The sequence below is a fragment of the Lagenorhynchus albirostris genome, chromosome 10 (assembly GCF_949774975.1).
Source record: "Lagenorhynchus albirostris chromosome 10, mLagAlb1.1, whole genome shotgun sequence".
Classification (NCBI taxonomy): Eukaryota; Metazoa; Chordata; class Mammalia; order Artiodactyla; family Delphinidae; genus Lagenorhynchus; species Lagenorhynchus albirostris.
Genome location: NC_083104.1, coordinates 84,847,406 through 84,872,470, shown reverse-complemented (window position 1 = coordinate 84,872,470; position 25,065 = coordinate 84,847,406). Strand labels below are relative to the sequence as shown.

At 45.6% G+C, this 25,065-nt stretch overlaps 1 protein-coding gene across 2 annotated transcripts in view; it reads right to left on the bottom strand.

The window, feature by feature from the left end:
* Positions 1 to 25,065, bottom strand: part of RIPOR2 (RHO family interacting cell polarization regulator 2) — an 88,248-nt gene that overhangs the window by 22,068 nt on the left and 41,115 nt on the right. Inside the window, exons 7-14 of one of the 2 annotated variants that reach the window (XM_060163564.1) lie at positions 21,537 to 21,686; positions 17,332 to 17,395; positions 11,789 to 11,832; positions 10,325 to 10,450; positions 9,858 to 10,006; positions 8,382 to 8,511; positions 7,308 to 7,454; positions 2,830 to 3,507 (exon numbers count right to left, since the gene is read on the bottom strand). In XM_060163564.1, the coding sequence (XP_060019547.1) occupies positions 2,830 to 3,507; positions 7,308 to 7,454; positions 8,382 to 8,511; positions 9,858 to 10,006; positions 10,325 to 10,450; positions 11,789 to 11,832; positions 17,332 to 17,395; positions 21,537 to 21,686 (1,488 nt within the window). The remainder of the gene's footprint in view (positions 1 to 2,829; positions 3,508 to 7,307; positions 7,455 to 8,381; positions 8,512 to 9,857; positions 10,007 to 10,324; positions 10,451 to 11,788; positions 11,833 to 17,331; positions 17,396 to 21,536; positions 21,687 to 25,065) is intronic. The other variant, XM_060163563.1, reaches the window with a different exon arrangement.

Sequence of the window (25,065 nt, the reverse complement as noted above, 5' to 3'; positions counted from 1 at the left end):
AACAGTTTAAAAAATATTACAATCAGAAAGCTTTGGGAAATAGAACTGCTATAGTCTCTCCGCCTCGTGCTCAACCCCAAATAAAATGCAACTGGCAGACAGATCTAAGGAGTCACAGTCAATGCCAACTACTAACCCATCTCTAATTCCAAGTGGCAACATGTTTAGTGCCCTGAGACAGGGGTGAGCTACCTAAGGCACCTGTTCTAAAGGATTCACAAAACAAATCCCAGAAATAGAAAACTACTCGAAGTCACTTAATCCACACTCGCTAGGTAAGTACACTTAAATATTAATTTTACGGGGCTTCCCTGGTGGCACAGTGGTTGAGAGTCCGCCTGCCAATGCAGGGGACGTGGGTTCGTGCCCCGGTCCGGGAAGGTCCCACATGCCGCGGAACGGCTGAGCCCGTGAGCCATGGCCGCTGAGCCTGAGCGTCCGGAGCCTGTGCTCCACAACGGGAGAGGCCACAACAGTGAGAGGCCTGCGTACCGCACAAAAAAAAAAAAAAAAAAATTAATTTTACATTCACAGCATGTAATTTTTCTTTGAGCACTGAGGAGAAAATAAATGGCATGGGCATGACAAGGAGTGGCCGTGCTTCCTCTACAGCTCTTTGAAGGAACAAGTTCCATTTCTTCCCTGACTGGGCCCTGGAATTATGTGAGCAAACCCATTCTATGGTGTGGAGAATTCTACATTGCTGGATATTAAGCAGAAACATTACAAACAGGGTAATGCCAGTTGCTGTGGGCACAGAGATGGAGAGAAGTTCTTCCAAATAGTCAAGAGGATGCTGGGGGTTACTGAATGGGACAAATTCTGCAAGTAAGAAGAACGAAATGTTCTCCATCCAGTTAGGTGGCACTCCCTGCTGACTTCATTACACAAGTTCGGAAGGGCCTTGCAGGGATCTGAGTCTCTGACACTCAAGACAAAGCATATAGGAAACCGTCTTTCAGTCTTTTAAATCAGAGTTGTTTCATTCGCCCTCAGTGATCTCCGTCCAAGAGGCAGCATCATTTAGTTTCTGATCCTCAAGGTGTTTAGCATCCTAGGAATGTGAAGGAGGGAAAAAAGAGAAAGCTTTGTCCAGCGGATGCTTTAATCCTGGCTGGAGACAAAGCCACTTGCCCCAGACCTCAACTCTAATGCCATTTTCCATCTCAGAGAGAGAGGAGGAGCCAGTCCCGACTTGACCCACTTCTAGGGTCTTCTTCCCTAAGCTAGATTGCAGAACCTGATCTTGCACAGTATGGATGTGTTTAAATACTGATCAAAATAAAGAAAGAGGCAGTTAAGGATTTTAGTAGCGGGATAGTTTTGGAACAACTGCAGATTGAAATAATACTCTGGAAAGAAACCTATGGCCACCAGGTTTTTATACGACTAACAGATGACTTGCTGAGCGCTTCTTGGTGTACTGAGCTACTGACCAGCACCCTAGACGCCTGGAAATGGGGGCATCTAGACATCTGAGGCATTTACTTCAGGTGGATCAATTGTGTCTTAGCTCTTTACATTTAACAACTTTTCTCCCAGTAAGCGAAAGCTGGTCAGCTGTGCTGACATGAGCTTGTTGAGGGGATAAACGATGTTTTCACTGCAGTGCTGGACCAACAGCCTCCATGCGTGAGCCCTGAGCAGATGCTTTTGAGTTATGTTTTACAGAAAGCAGATTCAGAATGCCCATCCCTATTGCTCGGAGGCTATACCTACAGCTGAATCAATCTGTCATGAGCATTAGAGGATGTGGGGAGTCAGAGTATGGATTATTATCTGCCCCGGGCAGACATCCCCTCCAGACCTCGGTCTGCGTGACCGAGACTGTGAGAAAAGCCTTGGGAAGGTTGTTCCAGGTGCCACGGGGAAGGCCACATCTTAAAACCGTCACGCCAAGGGATGCAACAGCCTGCTGTGGGTTGACTTGCCCCTGACACTGTATTTTCAAGCTTATTTTATAGAACAGGTTCCCAAAGAACTGCTCTTTCAAGAGAAAAGATCCAAGTTCTCTTCTCTGTGGCACTATAAATCAGAGCGGCAAAGCAAAGAATACAAGACGTGGCAGTGGGATTCGGGACAAAAATTCCAGTTCTGTCTTCTTGTGCCTTGTTTTTAAAAATGTCATCTGTATGCCAAGTGGAGACAGATACATTCTGGGGTAGCATTAACGATCTCATTGCTAGGACCTCCTGCCTAAGAGGAAATCACCCCCTCACTCCTATCTTCCCATGTCTATCCTGAGCGGTCTGATTAGGAACAGGAGAGGGGAAGATAACTCTGGTGGAGTCAGGGTTCTCTGGCTTCTCGATTATTCGTGGGTGATTATCTGGGGTTCCGACTCACCAATTTGGGCCAATTGCAGAGAAGGGAATCTTCCAGGAGGTGGTGCCCTGGGCAGGGGAGAGATGCCCGTGGCTCTCACATCTGTACTGCCTAACTCTGTCTTCAACCATGGGAGGGCTTTCCTGCTGCCCTGATACTCAGAGAGGTACCCTCTCCAGGAGCATCTCAATGAGATTATGATGCCCAAAAGGCCACCATTTCACATTTGGAATCTGAATGATGAACTTAGGGACTGAGGGAATTTAGACGCTGTCCAGAGCTGTTAATTTAACTCCTAATCATTTTCCTTAAGTTGATCAGTTGTCAGGAAAATAAATATGCGCTACTAGTATTGAAAATCAGTACCATTTGCGTGATGATTATCTACTGATCCTGTGATGGGGCAGGATAAGAAAAAAAAAAAAGATAGGCTATTTTAAATAGAATGTTGGCTGAAGATACCTGTCTCCAGACCTAAGCCAATTTCCCTAAAAATGTACTTACTTTTAGAATGTCATCCAAGTGCATGACTTCTTGGTTCAGATCCTGAAACTCTTTATACTGCTCTTTATGTGGTTCTAATGCAAGGAAAAGCCCATTAAAGGCATCCTCTAAGCTTCCATCTAGGAAGGATCTACAGCCTTCGGACTCTCCACTGACAGAGCCCTCAAAGAGCAGCCTCTCGGTGGCCGCCGGCACCTCTGACGAGGTGAGCCTCTTGACCAGCTGCTTCGTGATGTTTCCTTCAAAAGTGTCCAGTTCCACGGGCTTGAGTTCAGAGGCCTCGTCAGACTCTTGCAGAAGGGCCTCTGCGACACCCTTCTCCAGGAATAGGCGCTCCGTCCGGGCACCCGCGGATGCTCTGCAGGCCTCGGGTTTCCCGAGCCCCTCGGTCTCTTCCTCCCTGTGGGGTCTGGGCTCTGAGCCTTCTCCCAAGGAGCTCTTGGAAGAGGCCGAGCTGGAGTCATCCAGGCCCTCGTTCTGGGAGGAGGGGCTGTCGCGGTTCAGCTCTGCGGGGGTGATGGTGATTTCTGGATTTGCCGAGCACGTGCTGGGGAGAGGGCGGCCTGGGCTGTGGGAGAGGGCGCAGTCCCCATTGGGCAGGTCACTGAAGCTGAGGGACAGTGGCATTTTCTCCCCAGCTGCCTTCCCATTTTCAAGGACGTCATCAGGTAGATTCGACTGCAGATAAAAGGCAAATCATTACGATTTTAAATACAAGGGATGCGTTTGGCATGGTTCATTTCCAGACAAAATGTAAGACAATTAAAATTTTAAAAACAGACCTTTCACGATATTAACACTGTATTGTTGGTTTTGTGTGTGTGCGTGCGCGCACATGCGTGGCAAAAGAAAACAAGCCTTTAAAAACTCTATTACCATTGTTGAATCTCGGTGAAAGTTCATTGCACTATTCTCAGGTTTGACACTTTTCAAAAGAAGAGGCTGGAGGCAGGGGGGTGGTGCTTGTTTCCCAAATCCCAGGATCTCACAATATTTGGCAGCCATAGTTAAGAATAGCACCACCGTTTTTTTTGTTTTGTTTTGATTTGTTTTTTGGCATCGATCTTAAAAGACTTTACAACATTCTTGCTATTTCACTCAAAAGATGTGATGCTTTGTTCTGCTTCAGTTCTCATAATATTATTTTTTGAAAAACTCTACCCACAAATCCCAAGCCCTGGAAAAAGTTTTATTAATTCAGTAACCACGCCACAAACAATTCAAGACCAGAAATACGTGCGCAGTGCTTCTATAAAAAGAGGAGAAAAAGACTGATAAACTGAACAACTATCTTCCAGGGCTGCAAACCCCAGAGCTCCCAGGGTGTCTAGAAATCCCAAGTGCTCTGTCAGGCAGCCCCAGGCTCTGTGATCCGTGAAGCAGAACTCAGAAGACAGAGGTCAGAAATATCCAGGTAACCAAGGTAATTTGTTTATGCAGGCGTTAAAGCAATTTCTAAGTCACCTTTCCTGACACAGTGGTCTTGGCGAAGTGCTAAACGTTGCTCTGTGGGAAAAGTTTTTTAGTTATTTGAGATCAACTCCTTCAAAATGAATACTCTCTCTTGGATTCCAGAATTGATTGTTTAAGTAAAGGTAAGTACCTATTTTAATTATACATAAAACAATGAGGGAACTCCCTGGCAGTCCAGTGGTTAGGACTCCGCACTTCCACTGCAGGGGGCGTGGGCTCCACGATCCCTGGTGGGGGAACTGAGATCCCACACGCCGTGTGGTGCGGCCAAAAAAAAATAATAGGGCTTCCCTGGTGGCGCAGTGGTTGAGAGTCCGCCTGCCGATGCAAGGGACGTGGGTTCGTGCCCCGGTCCGGGAAGATCCCACATGCTGCAGAGCGGCTGGGCCCATGAGCCACGGCCGCTGAGCCTGCGCGTCCGGAGCCTGTGCTCCGCAACGGGAGAGGCCACAACAGTGAGAGGCCCGTGTACCGCAAAAAAAAAAAAATAATAAATAAATAAATAAAACAATGAATGATCACGATAGTGCTGGGAATTAGCCCAGGAAACAAAAATGTTACAGCAAGTGAAATGAGGAGCAGACAGAAAGAGGCTCCCCATCCTCCTCCAGCAGCGTCCATGGTCCCACCACTGCTGGATCTGGGCCACCAGCTCCCAATACATGCAGTTTCAACTCAAACTCTCCATTCTCATCTGGTTGGAAGGTTTTTTACTTTAACCACAGGATGAGTAAAAGGATGTGTCACTGGGGCACTCAAGTAACCTCTGCAGGCTCAGTTTCTTTGCCTCGAAAAGTGAGAATGTTTTCCTTTTCGATTAGTGATTATTGGATTATTGGATTAGTGATTATTGAACTGTGCTCCAGAGTCCCGGTGCGGTGGGGGTGGGGGGTCGGGGGTGGGGAGGGAGTTCCAGGGACCGTACTCGGGAGGGGACGGGGAGGGGGTGGGTCCCCGTGCGACTCACTATTTCCAGCCTCCTTTACTTCAGTTTCCTTCCTCCTGTATCTGCACCCCCTTTTCCCCCCAAACACGTTTTATGCCTCCAGAACAGACAAAAAAGGAAGCTTCTGGGGAGGGTTGGGGGAAGGCTGAGTCCTGCTCCCTGCACTTCCTCCGTGGGGTCCCCTGGGGATCTCACAGAAGCCCTGGGTCCTCTGAACGTTCCTGCCCAGCCTCAGCTCATCTTCAGAGCACACATTCCGAGCAGCTCTGAGGGAGGCGGGAGGCGCTGGCTAAGTAAGGAGCGGGACTGGTTGTCACGATTCTTATTTAAATTCCAAATTCCTCTTCAGCCACTTCTATCAAGTCTCACATTCCCAAACCCAATTTGCATGTACTTAAGTGGCAAGTATCCAGTTAGACTGAGATGCCCTGCTGAAGGGGACGTACAGCCTGCCAAGAGCGCGAGCCTATAAACGGGCACACGGGGAAGGCGTGCTGTAACTGAGGGGTGATGTAGGGATGCTGCAGGGTGGTAGGAGCCCCGGCAGGGGGCGGGGGTGGTGCTCAGGAGAGAGAGTGTCTGAAACTCAGCCCTGGAAAATGCGGAGAAGAAGGGCAGAAGGAGGAGGAAGTGCGTCCTAGAAGGAACAACAGGCTGTGGGAGCTCTTGAGAGGGAGGGTGCATTTGGAGGACAGTGATGGGGGTTGGGGTCGGCGGGGGGCAGTCCGGCAGAGAATGAAGGCTGGAGAGAGGAGAGGTGGGCCTGGAAGACTGGGCCGGAATGGAACGGCTGCTCCGAGGAGTTTGCGTTTATCCAAAAGGCTATGGGAAGCCATCACATTCTCTTCTAGTCTTGCTCTCGTTTACATGATGCAATTAAAACCTCTACTAACCATCTCTACACCCTCCAGCTTGCAGCGTATGAGCATCAATACACACATGACATCGACAGTTACTGCATCAGCTCTACTCTTCTCTGGCACGTGCATATCTTTCCCATTTTCCGTGGAAACTCCACTAGAGTTTAGCCTGGTCCATTTCACCTGTGTTTTTTAATCCAATGACTAAGATGCAATTATTATTATTATTTTTTGGATGGCTTATTTATTTATTTATTTTTTGGGAAGAAAAATAAAAAACGCGTTTCAAGTAGTCATTTAGAAAGAAAAATAAATCTATTTTTAATTTTTATTTGAAGTATATTTTAAAATATATCTTACTAATGCAACAATCTTTTACCTCATTTGAGCATGCAGAGTGGGTACTTGAAAGTGATTTAAAAAAATCTATTTCAAACTCCTCTATAATCAGTCTCTCTACTAATTTAGGCTTGCCAGTTAGTCTAGAGCTGCACTCTTTTTTTTTTTAACATCTTTATTGGAGTATAACAATTATTATTATTATTAACCAGAAGACTTTTAACCCTTTCCTCTCTGGACATTCAAAGATTACTTTTATATGTCTGTAAACGGCAGAACATTCCAGGTATGTGTGTACATATGTGTATGTGTATTCTCTTGTGACATAATGGGTAACACACATAATGTAGGTTACCTATTACATTCCTGATTGCAAATTAAAGAGTTTCTTTTACTTCGATAGTATAAAACTAGCAAACAATATAATAAATTAGGGCTAAGAACCTCTTTCAATAAAAATAGTTTTGGGAAAATTGGTTTAAATCCAGTGCCAGGTTTTGAAGGCTACAACTGTAAAGATTGCTATTAGTGATACATTAGCTTGACTTGTGAACGAAAATCCTCTTTGACCTTGAGCGCAGCTGTATTTTTTTTTAGGTGACAATATTGTTACCATGGATATCTTTGCCACAGCGCAGAAAAGTCACAGCACAAAAGTGGAGATCATGAGCAGGGAAGGACAAACGGCCTCTCTCACAAAGGTGCATGCATGCCCAAATCTCCCACCCATGGACAGGAGGCCTGTAACCGTTAGCCAATGAGCGAGAGACAGCAGATAAAACAAGAGCCATGCCAAAGCCCACATGCCACAAGCCCCCTACAGCAAGCACGTCACACCCAGGCGGGCCACACACACTCACATAAAACTCTAGAACGGCCTTGGGTCTCAGCCTGAGGGAGGGCAGGTCACTGAAAGAGCGGCTGCGGTGCAGCTTGGCAAAGAAAGACTCTTGCAAGACACTCAAGACAGACAGCCTTGGCTTGTCTGGTGAAGGATGCAACCATCTCTTCAGAAGTCAAAGCAAAATGGGGGAGTTAGTGGAAAGCAGCAGGTTACCATGTTTTTGTCAGCTTTTTAGCGAGCATTTCTGATTAAAACAAGGAGGCCATTATTTACACCCACTTCTTTAAAAGTCTGATCTTAGAGAATGTGCAGAAAAGTCTACATGTGTTTACCAAGCAACAGGTTAAGTTGGGGGAGGGGAGAGGAGAGCCACAGGAGGTTTACCACCTGTGCGCGGGTGGCCACAGACATCTCGGAATGTGCTTTCCTTAGTCACCAGGTGCTTAGGGTGAACTTGAAGATGACATTACAGTCAGCCCTCCGTATCCAAGGGTTATGCATCTATGAAAAAAAAATTCCAGGGGCTTCCCTGGTGGCGCAGTGGCGCAGTGGTTGAGAGTCCGACTGCCGGTGCAGGGGACGCGGGTTCGTGCCCCGGTCCGGGAAGATCCCATATGCCGCGGAGCGGCTGGGCCCGTGAGCCATGGCCACTGGGCCTGCACGGCCAGAGCCTGTGCTCCGCGACGGGAGAGGTCGCAGCGGTGAGAGGCCCGCGTACCGCAAAAAAAAAAAAAAAATCCAGACAGTTCCAAAAAAGCAAAACTTGAATTTGCCAATTTGCTGGTAGCTATTTGCATAGCATTTACATTGCATTAGGTATTATAAGTAATCTAGAGATGATCTAAAGTATCCGGGAGGATGTGCATAGGTTATGTGCAAACACTATGCCATTTAACATGAAAGACTTGAGCATCCTAGGATTCTGGTATCAAAGGGGGGTTCTCGGAACCAATCCCTCTCGGATATTAAGGGACGACTGTATTAGGAATTATAGAGACTCCCTAACACCGTATATTAAGCATTTCAAACCCTGGGTGCAAGCACGGCCTCAGGCTCATCATTTCTCCTCTAGAAATCACACTGAACTTACAAAGAAGGAGTGGTCCTTGAAGGTGGGCGTTTCTGGGGTGCCCTGGCTGTACATGGACATTCTTCTCTGGAGGGCGGCTGCCTTGTTCCCAGCGCCTGAGGATGGGGTCATGTCCTCCACGTCAAACGGACTGCAAAACAACAGGTCCCCGTGAACACACGTTTGTTAAAGTCACCTATAATCACCGGTCCGCAGGCCAAGAAAGCACCTCATTATACTTACGTAAACTCAAACCAGTGGGAACTGGGCTGGTTTTGGCCAAATTGGTCTGTCAGCAAACAAACCAAGAAAAAAAAAAGTGGAGCAGAAAACGGGGTCTAGACTCACCCAAGGGACCCCAGATTATCATCACAGCTTTAAGCACAATTTATGTACACACCTGCAGACCAGATAAATTTGCTTCCTCGTTCGTATTAGAGACACAAACATATTAATGTTTGTCCCAACACGAGATGTTGAAGAAGTCTGTAAAAATTCCTGGAGCTTTGCAAGGGCAGACGCTTTAATGATACAAGAGAGCAACAGATTATTGTTCGGTTCTAAAGAAAACTCTCCTATTCCTTTCAGTGGACCCAGAGCCTGTTGTGTGACTGAGAGGATAACAGTCTGTTCACAATGATGCCATTTATCAGCATGCCATGTGCTCCTCCAGCAGAAGCACTGATCTTGCATTTGAGACGTCAATCATTACAAGTTACGAGGAGAGATGGGCTGGGCAAAAGCTGTGGACACTGCTCCAATAACAAGGCAACATGTCTTTGCTGCTTCCATGCCTGACCCTCGATATTGTAAAGGTGGCCCCAAACATTAATACTGAACATGTCCTAGTTACTTGTAACATACCAGGGGCATAAGATCAAATGTTGTGAGCAACCAGTACTTAATAGCTTATCATGACCTTTCTCACGGGGTGACTTCAGAAAACCACTTTTAAGTTCCCTGCTTTGACAAAAGGTGTCTCTGGCCCTTTGGAAATATTCTGTTTCAGTATATAGAGTGTGGAGAGACTAAGGATATCCAAAAATTTCCAAAGCAGTGTCAGGTATCTGAGATAAAGAGGGCTAAGCAATTAAAACACCATAGCGAGAATCAGGATCTTTCTGTGGATAAAATATCTCATACTGGAGAGTTATTTTCTTTCAAATTAGTGGACGTGAGAGATATACTTCTTTATACACATCTAAAGGCTGAGAAGGAGGGGAGGAGACAGAATAAAATATTTAAAAATAGGAAGTTGAAGAGGAGAGTAGTGACATGGCAGAGGGCTCTCCTTTAACATGTGTGAACATCACCCAGCTTATTTAAGAGATTCCTGGGCCCTGAGAGATTCTGACACAGCGAGTCTGGGGTGGGGCCTGAGACCCTGCTTTCGTACCAAGCTCCCCAGTGATTTTGACGGTCCACGTGCCACCCTTGGGACAGCACGAGCCTACAGCACTTGTTTCTATCATGATGATATTGAAAAGGGCAACTTACTACCAGGTGATTTCCAGGTTGAGTTTGATGGTGCCAAGGTCATTGATGTCCACAGCCACCACCTGAGGTCGTGCTGCAAACAGCTCTTTGGTCTCGCAGGTCACACTGCCGACCAGGAGATGAGTTGCTAGCCCTTTGAGTTCTGTGACCTGGTGAGAGAGGGAGAGGTAAGAAAGGCCTTACAGGAGCGCAGAGGACGAAGCCAGGTTACTCTTTCCTTTGTTTTTCTTGGCCAGGGCAGGCATTTCAGAACCATATCTGAAATCAGAGGTGGATGTTTCCCAAGCCCATCTCACATTTCCATTGCCCGCTCTGACACGAGGGCAAGTCTTTTGATGTACCTGTAGTACATACAGAGGTCTGCGGGCTGGAGGGGCAGCAGGCAGAAGTAACGGGCACAGGTCTCCACGATGGACCATCAGCCGTGGCACCAGCAAAGACAACAAACTGCAATGACAATATTGTACCTTGATGGAAATTAATCCAATTATCAGGGGCAGGAACACCATTTCTTCTCCATCCCAGGTCTGTTTGCCATTTACTTCTATTCTGCCTTTCAGTTTCCACCTCTGTCGGCCATACTTCATGAAAATCTGGGGAAAGACACCAAAGGGCCCTCAGGTTCCACTGCCCTCACCTGCCTTCCCACCAAACACCAGGATGAAAAAGGCGAGTAGATACAGTAGCTACTGTTCCTCCCCTTCTCCAGCATCCTCACGACACCCACTGACTGTCGCTTCTTCCAAATTCCCTGGCAGGGGGCGTGGAGCAGAGCACCAGCAGGGAGAGACTTTCCAAGGGGGTAAGTTCTGTTTCTCTAGGATAGAGGGTATGAAGGGCTTTCTTTAGAACAAGGTCACTGCATCATGCCCTTTGGCTCAGTTCTTTCTCTCGTTAGTTCTACTTCAGTATAACAACCACTGGATTAATTCTCCATACTCCCCAGCTCCTTTAGAAAGACAAGGAACCAGCAGCTAAAATCTACTTAGTGTCCAGAAGCAAGAAGCAGGGCATCCTTTTTGTGGATAAGGGAGACAGGTCTGGACAAGGATTTTGAAATTTGACACACTCTGGGGGGAGGGTGTGCAGTTTCTCCTCTGTCAGACAGCTTTACTGCTTAGAGGAAGACACATTCCCCCTCACCACCCCCGGCCAAGATGAATGATTATAGAAGGTTTTGGAGGAGATAGTTAGATGAAATCATTATGTAAGTTCCCTTCTGAAGAGGGAAAAGATAAAAAGCTTTTTTACTTTTATGGAGTATATTTTTATAAAGAAAGATCTAGATTCTATTATTCTTCAATCATGATACTTTTGAGTAGTCATAATCCTGGATTGGATCTTGCATCAGGAAAAATAAACTGCTATCAAGTACAATATTGGGACACTTGGAAAAATATGAACATAGATTGTATATCAAATGACATTAGCTAAAGGGCCAGTGCTAAGTTTGTTGGTGTAGACAATTGTACAACGTTTATATGAGAGAAAGTCTTTCCACATTCAGGAAAATAATTTTTTTTTTGGCTGTGCCGCATTGCTTGCAGGATCTTACTTCCCCAACCGGGGATTGAACCTGGGCCAAGGCAGTGAAGGTGCCAAGCCTTAACCACCGGACCGCCAGGAAATTCCCTCAGGAAAATAATTTAGGGGTGAAGGGTCATGATACCTGTGCATTAATCTAAAATAGTTCAGCAAAATAACAACAACAATAATAATATTAATAATACTAAAGCAAATGTGACATAACGTTAAAAACTGGTTGTCTAGGTGACCCATATATGGGAGGTCTTACACTAATCTCCAAAATTACTTATTGGCTCAAATTTCTTCTTCAAAATAAAAAAATGTAAAAAAAAATTGAAGAAGCAAAATAATGACAGCTGACTCCTGCCTCTCAAGTCCAACACCCAGACCGACACCACACTTACTTCATATTGATCTCCGGGACAGAGGCGAGCAAAACCAGCCAGACCTGTAAGCAAGCAACTGGGATCAGAGGTACAGAATTCATTTCCCCTCTTTATAAACCCACACTCGCACACTTATAAGACTCAAAGTGTCAGGCCTTTGTGAAAACTCATATAATAGTTTCTGGGGAACGACTGTGGGTACAGCTATTGTTGGGAATTCCATCTATCACAGCAAGAGAGGATATTCCTTGCTGGGGTGATGGGAGAGGTGCTCTCTGGGGCAGAGAAGACTGTTCTTTCTAGGAAGAGCCCCGTTAAGTTGTGAGACTGTTGGACGGATGAATCTGCTTTGCACCAGTCTCAACGGGCTATGCCAGGATTAAGATGATAGAGAAGGTCCAGGGAGGCCTAAAAAGGCACCTGCTGTTACCACTCTCTGTCAGTAGATGGCAGCAACTCACCAGTTCGTCACACCTCTCCATCCACGGAGCCGGTCCATTGAGGACCAGTTTCCACTAACAAGTAGAACATAACAAGCCTCTTAAAAGATTTACTGAAATAAGAGCAGAATTAAAGAAGCCAATTTTCACTAATAATTTTCTGGAGGATTAGTCTTTTGTTTTTAATACTTCTGAAAAAAAGCACAATCGACTGATCTTTATAAATCACAATTGGCTGGATATACCAATTCTAATAAAGTCCTAAACACTCTTTAAAAACCTCTGCAGAAGACATAGAGTATGGACTTGAGGACACGGGGAGGGGGAAGGGTAGGCTGGGACGACGTGAGAGAGTAGCATGGACATATGTACACTACCAAATGTAAAATAGCTAGTGGGAAGCAGCCGCATAGCACAGGGAGATCAGCTCGGTGCTTTGTGACCACCTAGAGGGGTGGGATAGGGAGGGTGGGAGACACAAGAGGGAGGAGATATGGGGATATATGTATATGTATAGCTGACTCACTTTGTTATACAGCAGAAACTAACACACCATTGTTAAACAATTATACTCCAATTAAGATGTTTAAAAAAAAAAAACAAACCAAAAAAAAACTGCAGAATATTCAGGATTTATCTACTGCCTATTTACATACCTATGCAATTACAATGGAAGCCTGGTTAGAAAACAAAACAAAAAAACCTAAAAAACTGATCTGATATCGGTGCTGGATAAAGAAGAGTAAAGGGGAAAATCCTTTCAGGGTTTTTATTTTTATTTTTTTCTTTCAAAATCACCAGAAATTTCATATTGGAAGAACTTATCCAGATGGGAGAAAGCTACTTGGTAGTGATGTTTTTGAGCTTCTCAGCTCATGTTATTAAAGCAAAATTTTTTGGAAATGCTTGAGGCGGTATCACTCTGATACTCTGATTATAACCATAACGTGGCACGTGGCAGTAGACAGGCAAAAACAGGCCTGGGGCTGTGCTATGATTCTTCAAGTCCTACCTGCTAATGTAAGCCACTCATGGTACTGATTGCAGAAATGAAACTAACAGTGGGTCAATTAGAGTTACCGCCTTGTATCTTTTAAATCTGGCCAGGTTTCTTTCAGACTCTGGTCTGAGGCCTGTTGGGATTTTCAGTTGGGGAAAGCTTGTTTTCTCAGCAGTTTGGGGATGACTGCTGCACTGTCTACAAAGCTTTCATTATGGCCACTCCAAAAACCATCATGGGGGTTAGCACCCAGGGATGAGCATGGGCAAGTGGAGGGGCTGAGGGGACTTTCATCTCCATGGTGCATCTTCCTGCACCTTGTGGATGTTTTACTGTAAACATCTATTACTGATAAAACAGCTCTTCCATGACCTCATTCGGAAGGCCCAGATGCTACAGTCTGCAACCGCCCACCCTGTTCTTCTTTTGCTCAGGGACCATTCTGCCAGAAGAATGTGCCGCCTTTTTTTCTAGTTCTGTGAGGATCTTCCTTTCCAAAGATAAAAAAGATCACACATGTTGGCAGGCAGCGTATACACAGAGAAAAGGCTGGTTGGATATTCACGACAATCTTAGCACTGGGCGGGGGGAGCGATTCTGAAGCTAAGGAAGTGACACTTTCTACTCCAAGGAAAACAGCCAGACAGCTGAATAGATAGGCGCTCCCATTACAGGACTGAATGATTTACTGACCAGGCATAAATAATGCAGATTTACTAGCTCCCTGGTAGATGTCCCCTCTCCCAAGGCCGGACCTGCCCTAAAAGCTGCAGGTGCCAACACAGACTTTTGGATATACACACTGCCTGGAACTTAATATGAAGTAGGTAATACTTGGGAGAAGAATTAGTTTTTCTGTAACAGACCACGTCTTTCCATCTGCAAATTGGTGGATGGGTCTAGTGCTCCCTCTTTAGCCTGGCGTTGGACCCTCTTCAAACTCTGGCATCAAGGAGTCCCACAACTCTCTTCCCAGGGTCCTCTCATTCTAATGCAAAGGTTACAGCGGGAAGCCTTCCTCTTCCCCATTTCCCTCCCACAAGATAGGCGGGTGGCACCCTTTGCGCCCCCTCCTGCCACCCCCCCCGCCCCCCAGGCATCGAAGCAATTGGCCACATTATTGATCCAGTAGATCATTTATTCCGTGGAATTAGATTAGACTGGCTCATGCAACCACTGTCTCCAGTAGACTGTGTGGAAGTCAAGGCCAGAGACCATTCACCAGGATGCAGCCCAGAGCCTGGCCAACAGCAGGCTCAACTGTCTTTACCATCATCACTTACCCCGCCCCTCCAAAACCCCACAGAATGATTGCCGTCTGTGTGTTGGGGAAGCGTGTGGCAGGAGGAAGCTGGCTTACCAGGTCTGAGGATATTATGAAAGATCCTCAGCTTGTGTCACTATGCATGTTGGGGGTGGTAATTCTTCTTTTTTCTTTTTTTTTACCAGAATGAATAACAGATAAGAAAGTAGGTAACTGCAGTGATGCAAGATTTCTTGGCAGCGTGAGAGGCTCCCTTTTATCAAGAGAGAGGAAGATTTCCATGGGGGTGTTACCCCTGAAAGGCTTCATAGAAATAGTTCAAGTTTTCATGTTAGATTAGGAAAGTGGAAGTGAGATAAATCAATAATGAAAAAGGAGGATCACTTGCAGGTTTGAGTGACCCCCCTGGGAGAAACCCTGAACCCAGACAGAAGCCAGGGAAGCCCGTCGGGCAGGAAAGACAGAACCACGCTGAGGGTAGAGCTGGAATAGCAGAGGCGGCAGCAAGTTGAGCCCGTCCATCATGACAGCCCATCATAACCCAGAGCCGTTCTTTAGCTGGGCAGCCGGGCCCGCCGGTGGATGGTAGGGCCCCCAGAGCATCCTCGCTGACCCTCAGGCCTGAGGTCCAGGTCTGGTGGGTGGCTGTCCCTTTCCTCCCACCCACTCCTGGGTGCCTGTGTGCTGGGTGGAAGACTACCATCCCATAGAAGAGAACATGTTTTGAGCAATAGTTTATAGTATCTGTTCACCTTTGTTAGAACGTCCCTCCTCATATGGGGCTGGGGGACGGGAATGCACTGGCAGCCACGAGCTCTGGAATTCAGTTTCAAGTTTGACTCCAACGTACCGTGTGACTTCTGGGACAAGTCACTTAACCCCACTCCCCATCGACAAAATGGGGAAATCACCAACTCACCCCAAACTGGTGACTTTGATAATAGTGAGCGTCAGAAATAGAGGAAATACGGTACTGCTTGGATTAACAGAGAGAAGACGGCATGATGGGAATTTCTCTCAGCTGTAAGACCCCAGACTGTGCTAGCCTGCGTGGAGGGTGCCCGAGAGTTAGGGGAAGGAGAGAGGAGTGTTTTCTGCTAAACACTGGCTCAGGGCAGTGGTTTTCCAGAAGCAGGCTGCTGACAGAATCATCCCGAGGATGAAAAATATACCCAAAGGGTGCCACCCACCCATCTTGGGGGAGGGAAACGGGGAGAGGACGGCTTCCCATTGTAACCCTTGCCTTAGAATGAGAGAATGCTGGGAAGAGAGCTGTGGAGCTCCTTGGTGCCAGGGCCCCGTCCTGACTTGCTGAGATGGGGGCAGGGCCTGAGTGGTTTTAGAACCACTGACTCGGTGAGGACCCACAGTGAAGAGAAAGGACCTAAAAAACTGAAAAAGCACAGATGTCCCGCCTCCGTAGTAAAGTAAGTATTGAGACTTCATACTGAATAACAGACTGATTCACTATGGGATCTGCTGGAGAGAAGAACACAGCCGTGTGGGCAGCTGAGGGTCAAGGTCATGTTGATTGCAGGTACACTCAACCAGAGCAGCTCTACGGACATCACACTTGACAGAACACTTTGCCTCCTGAGTTAGGTGACTCATTGGAAAATTAAGCTCTCCTGTCAAGCACTTAAAAAAAAAGCGCCCCTTTTCTACTCCCTTAATGGCAAAAAGCAGACAAGAGGGTGATTAAATCCCCATTAGCAACCCAGGGATCCGGCTGCTAAGAAACCTCAGAAAAGGAAAGGCACACAAACTAGCCCTTCTCCCTGCAGTGAGTGGGTGCGTGGCCCAAACTCAGAAGGAAGACGGACTCGCTGTGATGGCTGCTCATCTGAAGCCCTGTTGGCCACTGAGCTGTAAATCTGACAACACCTGAAGGATGCTCCGTTTCTACAACTAAAGCTTTTTGTTCTGAAGATGCTTGCAGTACAAATCAACAATGCTTTCAGAGTAGGACTTCCTGGAGTCAACACCAGAAAGGCACTGGGAAAAAGAGGAAAATGCTGTGTGGGTTTAACACTAAAAAACATTTAAAAATAAAGAAGTTGGTAGGTCGTTTATAGGAAAGTAGAGCATAAAGGAACAAACTAGATGACACCACCAAGAAGCCAACAGACAAGTCTAGAACGTGGGACATTCTGTACAACAGTGACATGTTGAAAGTGACAACAGTGACAACAGCTTCAACGTGACAAGTCAATGGTAGGGAAAAAAACAAGGAGGCGTCTGTTTTAGATGAAAGGAAACTGAAAAGAGATATCTAACGACCAATGATAATGCATGGACCTCGTTTGAATCCTGATTTGAACAACTGTATAACGCACTTTTGAGACCACCAGGTCATTTGCTAATGGAATGGATTCATAACAAAGGCATATGCATTTTATTAGAAGCGATAATACTTGGCATTGTGGTGTCCCTATCATAAGATGCCCCTATTCTTTAAGAGAGGCACATTGCAGTCTACAGGGAGAGACTCCCACATCTGGGTTTTATTTCATCAAAGGAAGAACAAAGACAAGCAAACAGATGAAGCAAAGGTGGCAAAATCTTGCTGATTATTAAATGGAGGTGATGGGTCTATGGGAGTTCCTTATAATATTCTTCCATGTTTGTGATCCTGTCACAGTAAATATTTAAATATGTAAATATGTAGGCACAGTAAATACGTAGGCAAGTCTCAGGACGAGAAGGTTCTGGAGCATCAATAAATTAACATAAGTGGGGAGGCTTGAGAGAGAGTGGCCCAATATCTTTGCAAGGAAAATAAAAACGGTGTGTGATGCCACACTTCAAGGAGCTAGGCGGAGATAGCACCCCACTCTATAAAAAGGAGGAAGAATACCTTTCATCTTGATGGAGAACTCCCCCAGCTGCTTCTCCAGCTCTGCTTCAATGGTGCACATGTTCTAAGAAGAGCACAGGAGACCAGCGTTAGGGCTACATTTCTTTCAAAGCACAGGATGTTCTCACAGCAGTGGACAACCGCTGCTCAAATGAGAGGCATTTACCTGTTTGCAGTGAGTTACACGTATGTAGCAAATCGTCACAAAATATTTAACCTAAGCCTAAGCAAGCCTTCTAGTGTACCGGCAATTTAGAGCATAGAAGACCAAGTGAAGTTATATCATAAACAGTCAGATAAATCCAGAATGTGGGAGATTCTAAAAGAACTGGCCTGGATTCTATAAAAAGGCAGTAGAATTATGGGAAAAAAAATTTTAGATAAAAGAGATTAAAGTGACATAACAACCAAATGCAATGTGTTAACTTTGATTCCATCCTGATTTGAAAGTAAATAAACTAAAACAGTTATAAAAGACGTCATTGGGTCAAATAAGGGAAATCTGAAAATGCACAGGATATTAGATAATTCTATAGGAGGACTGGTAATCTTCTTAGATGTGATAATGGTGTGTGGTTATGCAAGGGATACACATGTTACATAGGTTATCATTAAAGGATCTGTGCTAAAATATTTATGGGGTGAAATGGCATGTTATCTACCATTTACTATCAAATGACTGAGTAAAAAAGGGAAAAAAATTGAACATATGCAAGAGAAGAAAAGCAAATATGGCAAAACATTACCAAATGGAAGTCTAAATAAAGGTATATGATGTTCAATATACTAGGCTTGACTTTTCTGAAGGGCTGAAATTTTTCTTAATAAGAATTTGGGGCAAAAAGAGCTCAGGAGGGCTTCCCTGGTGGCGCAGTGGTTGAGAGTCCGCCTGCCGAGGCAGGGGACACGGGTTCGTGCCCCGGTCCGGGAAGATCCCACATGCCGCGGAGCTGCTAGGCCCGTGAGCCATGGCCGCTGAGCCTGCGCGTCCGGAGCCTGTGCTCCGCAACGGGAGAGGCCACAACAGTGAGAGGCCTGCGTACCGCAAAAAACAAACAAAAAGGGCTCAGGAGCTCAGCTGTACTCAAAGTGAATGAGGCAGAGTTCCTGCTGCCATGCCCTGAGGCCCTCAAAATGATTCTTGGGTTTGACAAGAGTCCTCTCCTCACTCTAATGTTGAGGAACAGTAAAGGCAGAGGAGCCACACCATCTGTGCCTGTGGTTAGATATCTAACCACTCGCACCCTACCTCCTCAGTGTCTGAAGACCTAAACAGAGCAATTGCAGTCAGAAATCAAGAGGAAAAGTGCTGTGGCCCTTCTGCAGCATGGCCAGTTTAAGCTTTCGGTGCCACCTCTGGTGTTCTAAGCAGAAGTCCCCGTCCCATCCCCCTGCGCGCACGCACGCACGCACGCACACACGCGCGCACACACACACACACACACACACACACACACACACACACACACACCCCCGCCCCCTGCCCCCCAGGGCAGCATCTGCAAGCTTCTTCCTCCATCCCAGCTAGGGGCTCGGACGCATGGCCTGGGCAGCTCAGTGAGCACAGACAGGGGCTACTTCCATTTGGATTTTGTTTGCAAAGGAATTCCGAATTGATTTGCAAGCTAGAGGTGCTGACTCTTAAATGTTGGTACCTCAAGTAGCTTAGCAAAGCTGGGGAAAACTCCTGAGGTTGAGTTCTGTGCAGCTGGAAAGTTTCGAAAACAAAGTCTCAGTTTTGTAAACCAATTTTCTTCCTCAGAGCACTGGGTGTCTCTGGGAAGGAATGCATGACTGTTTCTAGAAATATATCAACGATGTTATCACGCACGTCAGGACTGCGACCAGTGTCTTTGGAAAACTTGGGGGGCAGCTAGTTTAACAGCTGAGGACATCCACGGTCAGAATTGCTTTCTGTCTCACCCAGGCAGCCATGGACGCACACTGCTGCCCTTGCAAAGGCACCCAGAACCGTCTATTCCTAAATCCTCTTTGTGATAAAATGCTGGTTTTTGTGGTTATGTGAAGATACGAATCCACTTGATGTCAGGTGAGGTAGGAAGCTACAGAAGTCTTGGACTTCTTTCTCCTCTTGCTGAAATTACACTCTACATCTTTGAATTTGTGAGGAAATATGATGCCATGTCTTGGCGCTTGACCACCAGAGGGTATTTCTGAAACAACGGACAAAAGTTCTGGGACAGGCACCGGCTGCCACTCAGTCCTCCTACGTGTGTACTCTGAACGGCCTCCTTCATTGGCAACTGCTCTCTTGATTTCACAGATGTGTGGAAATGAGGTCTCATGAACTAGGGCTGCTTCGAAGCCAGAGATTCTTAACCTGTGCTCCATCAGCTTGGATGGGGAAAAAAGAAAGTCACATCGCTATTTCCACTAACCTCTAACTGATATCTAATATGTCCATACATCATGAACGTAGAAAACACGCCGCAGCCGTATGACTGGTACCTGTGACTTAGACCTGATAAAAGTCACGTCTATGTTCATGTCGCATCAATTGTTGCAGGTACCTTGAGAAATCATTTCTATTTTTCATTACTTTCAAATTGCAATAGTTATTGGAGCCACTGCTAAATCTTGTAGTTTGATGAGTTAATAAAGCAGCAGCCTTGTACTGTATCACACATTTGATTTTAAAAATATCTTGATCACTGTACTGACAATATTGAAATAACTGTATTTCTTTCTTTTTTTTTTGCGGTACGCGGGCCTCTCACTGCCGCGGCCCCTCCCGTCGCGGAGCACAGGCTCTGGACATGCAGGCCCAGCCGTTCCACGGCACGTGGGATCCTCCCAGACCGGGGCACGAACCCGTGTCCCTTGCATCGGCAGGCGGACTCCCAACCACTGCGCCACCAGGGAAGCCCGAAATAACTGTATTTCAATATAATTTGTTTCCTTTGAATTCCTATGGGTTTCATTTTATGCATTCAAAAAGCATTCTTCCAAATGGAGAGAAAGAAGCCCTGTTTTAGACCATGAAAAAAGACAAATTTGGTTCAGACAAGACGCAGGGCTGGAGGGTTACACAGGAAGCAATGCTGTGGCAAGTCATCCAAGACATCCCTCCCGTCCCAGGGCTGAGACCGGATGCTCAGCTCTGGGAATTGTCCAGCAGACCCTCATCAGGCCGATGACTTCATTCATGAAATTGGATCTTTGAACAAAGACACATGGGAGAGTGAGAAGTGCTGTTTTAATAATTCAGTCATTTCATCAAAGGCACTGGTTTCGGGTGACCCCCGGATGAGTGAAGACCTCCCTGTGTCATATGTTTGGGCCCCAGAGACAGTCAGAAAGCAGGAAAGCACGCTTCTGTTCATGGTTCTTTATCTCGCCTCCTTTAAGATAGAAGGGAAATTTCTTACAATAAAATAATCGTAGGCAGGAGGTGGGTGAACCCAATATCCAGGGCAGCCATCTTAACCACAAGGTCTGCTCAATTTGCAGGGATAAAGCTAGACTAGATTGTACACTAGAGAATTTGGAAGTGCATTTCAATGACCAATACCAGGGCATTTGTGACTTACTCATTTGCTGAAATTTTTAACATGCATTCGTAGTCTATTTGTGCGGAGACTATACACATAAAGAAGTATAAGATTTGGTCAGTGAATGGCTTCACAGTGTCTAAAATCTTGTGGATTTACACGTCCATGAACAAATCTATTGCCAGGCACTATAGGAGGTGAGTGCCTGACAGGTGACGCTCACAACAGAAAGTCACATGCTCTGGAGTCCACAGAAGGCTCTAAACAAAAATACAACCAACAGGGCTCCCCTGGTGGCACAGTGATTGGGAGTCCGCCTGCCGATGCAGGGGACACGGGTTCGTGCCCCGGTCCGGGAGGATTCCACATGTCGCGGAGCGGCTGGGCCCGTGAGCCATGGCCGCTGAGCCTGCGCGTCCGGAGCCTGTGCTCCGCAACGGGAGAGGCCACAACAGTGAGAGGCCTGCGTACCACACACACACACACACAAAATACAACCAACAAAACCACCCGAGAGCCATTTTAAACCGCTCCACCGAGGGCCTCAAGGAAACGCAAGACAGGCAAATAGTAAAACGTCTCTCTCTAAAGAGCAGAATGAGGTTGCGGGTGCCATTCCCCTGGTTCTTAGCAGGTATCGACAATTCAGATTGGGCCAGGTGGGGTTCAGCAGCCGAGCAGGTTGGCGCATACCTCTGTGTACTCTTTGTAGCTCCGGTGGATCTCCGACAGGCTCTCCCGGGCCGCTCTGCTGGCAGGGGACGCGGCGAAGGCTTGCTTCATCTTGCTAGCGCCATCTTGGAGGCGTCTTTGGATACAATAAGCTTCATAGAGTTCATCTACCTGCCGGAATCGAAACAGAAACACAAGGGACATAAATATTTGTCACACTTGAAGGAAGTGACATTGGCCGTTGTTAAGTGCTTAATGTACTTTATGTTTCTGACCTCAAAAGGAGAATCTTGTAGAAATGTCATCCTTTTAGACAGATCCATCATTTTTGTTTTAGCCACATGATCCATTTTCTATTTCAAACTGGATTTTACTCTGAGCTCTCTTTTCAAATGACACAAAATGAAAATGAACTTAACGTTGGTGGACTGCGCGAGACAAGGTTTAGATAATGAAGACAGGAGTCGTTTATATAAGGAACGAACACTGGAAGAGTGTATGCAGTTTCAAACCAATGTGAAGACGTTGCATTATACTGAGCTATTATCACTTTATTTTAAGAGAGTGTCACAAGGTGATATTCACGCATCCAGATTTAGATTTAAAAAAAAAAAAAGAACTCAAGGCTATTTATCTAAAATGATTTTTGTAAAGTTGTGGCCCAACAAAAGAGAGAAAACAAAGGTAAGTTATTCTTAAAATTAGGGTGAAGCATGACTGTTAAAACTTAACAGACTGAACATAATAACTGTGACATTTTGGGCATGTAATTTATACCACCATTTAAAAAAGTAAACGGGAGGAATGGAAATGAACATTTCTCTGCAATACCTCTATATTTAGGCTTTTAAATAATAATATACCCATTGCAAATGGCTATTGATCATATTCATTATATAAGCCTGACAGTCACTTAATACTTCTAGGGCAGTGATTCTCAATCAATCCAAGGTGATTTTGATATTCAGGGGACATTTGGCAACATCTGGAGACATTTTTCAGTGTCACAGCTGGGAGGTGTTACTAGCATCTAGTTGGTAGAGGCCATGGATGCTGCTAAACATCCTGTAACACAGAGGACATCCCCCTACAACAAAGAATTATCCCCAAGTATCGATAGTGCCTAGGCTGAGAAAACATACAGCTATATCTGACGATACTTATCTCTATAGTCTCTCGTCCTATCTTCAATTATCAACACACCAACCACAGTTAACTACAGGAATTATCAGGTAGATTAAGAAGAAGGATATCACCAGACATTATGTTTTCTGGGAGGCAGTTATCTACCTAGGACTGCTTGAATTTTTCATTTCAGTACAAACTTTGTTCCCTCAAAAAGGAGGCTACAGTTGTAGAACCAGAAGGTAGAGGTGAATATGATGGACTTCAGGGTTTAACATTCCCCTTTTGTTCTGAAGGCAAACTTCTGGCTGATCACTAAAAAGCATTACTATTACCTGTTAATAGTACAATTTTCCATAGTTGCTTTCTCTATACAGATGTCAATGATACTTAGCTTAGCATATGAATGTTAGTTAAGAGACTGAAAATGATTCTCTTGGTTAAAAGGATTCTTTGTTGCTCTTCAACAATTCACTCCACTTTACTGAGAGGAATCGTCAAAACTCTGGAAGGAACAGTCTTTCCTCTTTGGCGTTGGTGGGTTTGTCTCTGAATAAGAGGGAGGTATAAGACCCAAGGGGTTGTGGCATATCTGCTGATAAGATCCTTTGGTTGGGTGACTAGCATAGAGGGTGGTTTCCATACATTAAGACTAAGCTAAGACTCACTTGGTGAGCTTGTTAAAATGAGGATGCCCAGGCTCCACTTTGAGATGCTGATTCAGTAGGTTAGGGATGGGTGAGGAGTCTGAAATTTTAAGTAAACAGTGCAGATTGTTCTGATGCGGCAGGTCCCCTAGACACTTAGAAACACAAGAGCTGATATCTCTTCTGATGCAGGCCAGGCTGTTTCACCCATATGGCCTCCCGGGGGACTGTCCCTTCAGCCCTTCCCCCGCTGTAGTCCAAAGACTGTAATCCTCTCAACAAGGAAACTGCTAACTGGACCACTGGTATAGCCCTAATAATTTAGTATACTACTTTGCATTTAAAGAAAAGTATACCCTTGTTTTCATTTAAATATCAATCTACCCTAGCCAAATGGAGTTAACCTTTAGAATAAAGGAACTATGTACTCACATAAGCAGAAACTGGCCCATCTGTAGGCAAGAATTTGTCTTACCTATAAGTCAGCTGTGGCTCTCATCAAAATAAACTGATTAATCAATTAAATATCATTTGTTAGGATTTGTTAGGGATCCATCCACAAGATGCTGCAGATAGAGGACTACCAACCTTTAATAACCACTAGGATTGTTATATCTTACAATGATGGATACAAGATGGATAAATACTCTGTTACCTAATACTACTTGTTTTCTTGGTATTTTTCCAAATAAACAGAGTAATTTCAAAGCTTGCCTGCCACATAAATCTCTTCTAATGGATGTCATTGTTTGTTTATTTATTTATTTATTTAGGCTGCATCGGATCTTAGTTGTGGTATGCAGACTCTTAGGTGTGGCAGGCGAACTCTTAGTTGCAGCCTGCACGCAGGATCTAGTTTCCCGACCAGGGATCAAACCAGGACCCCCTGCACTGGGAGTGAGGAGTCTTACCCACTGGACCAACCAGGGAAGTCCCTGTTTTATTTACTGAGTTGAACAGAAATAGGAGCAATTTCAGACTTGCCAAGGTAATGAATATCTTTCAAAGTGGGAATGGGAATGTACAACGGCAGTAGCATATACATGTTTAGATCATCATAGAATTTTAAACTGGAAAGGATTCTTAGGATCATCTAGATTGACTATGTGCACGTCCAGCCTCACTGCATGGAGTGGAAAGCCAAGGTCCACACAGATGTTATGGCGCAGTGAGTACGTGGCAGAGATGGGACTAAAACCTGGGGCTTCTGACCACTAGTAGAGAGAACTGCTAAAACCTCCAGTCTCTCCACTTGGAACACAGGATGATGGGTGCAGATAAGCACAGGAATTGCCAATGGTGTGATCCAGCTGCCCTCAAAGGGACATTGTTTCTAGGTTGTACTGATACCGCCTGATAGTGTTCAGAACAGGGTGGGGGGGATAGTCCCACTCCACGTTAGGCTGGTGGGACCATCAGTCAACTATTTGTAGGGTTCAGGGCTGGATGTCAGGGACCCTGACAAACTGGTGTACGTAGAGGGGGGCAATGAGGATGAAAAGGAATCTGGAAACCAAGCCATGTGAAGAGTGGAAGGAACTAAGAGCTTGAGAACGATTGAAGGAGCTACATGACAGCTGTTGTTAAGTACTTTAAAGGCCTTCATGAAGAAGGTTATGGGGGTACCAAGTTGTATGTGGGACCTGAATGTAGAGTTAGGCAAGTGTGAAGATTTTTGTAGGTCAGTTTGGTTTAATCTTATCTCTAACCAGACTACACCCAGACTGCATCCTCTACCAGGCACCGTGCAGGCTGCACAGGAAACACTTAATAAATAT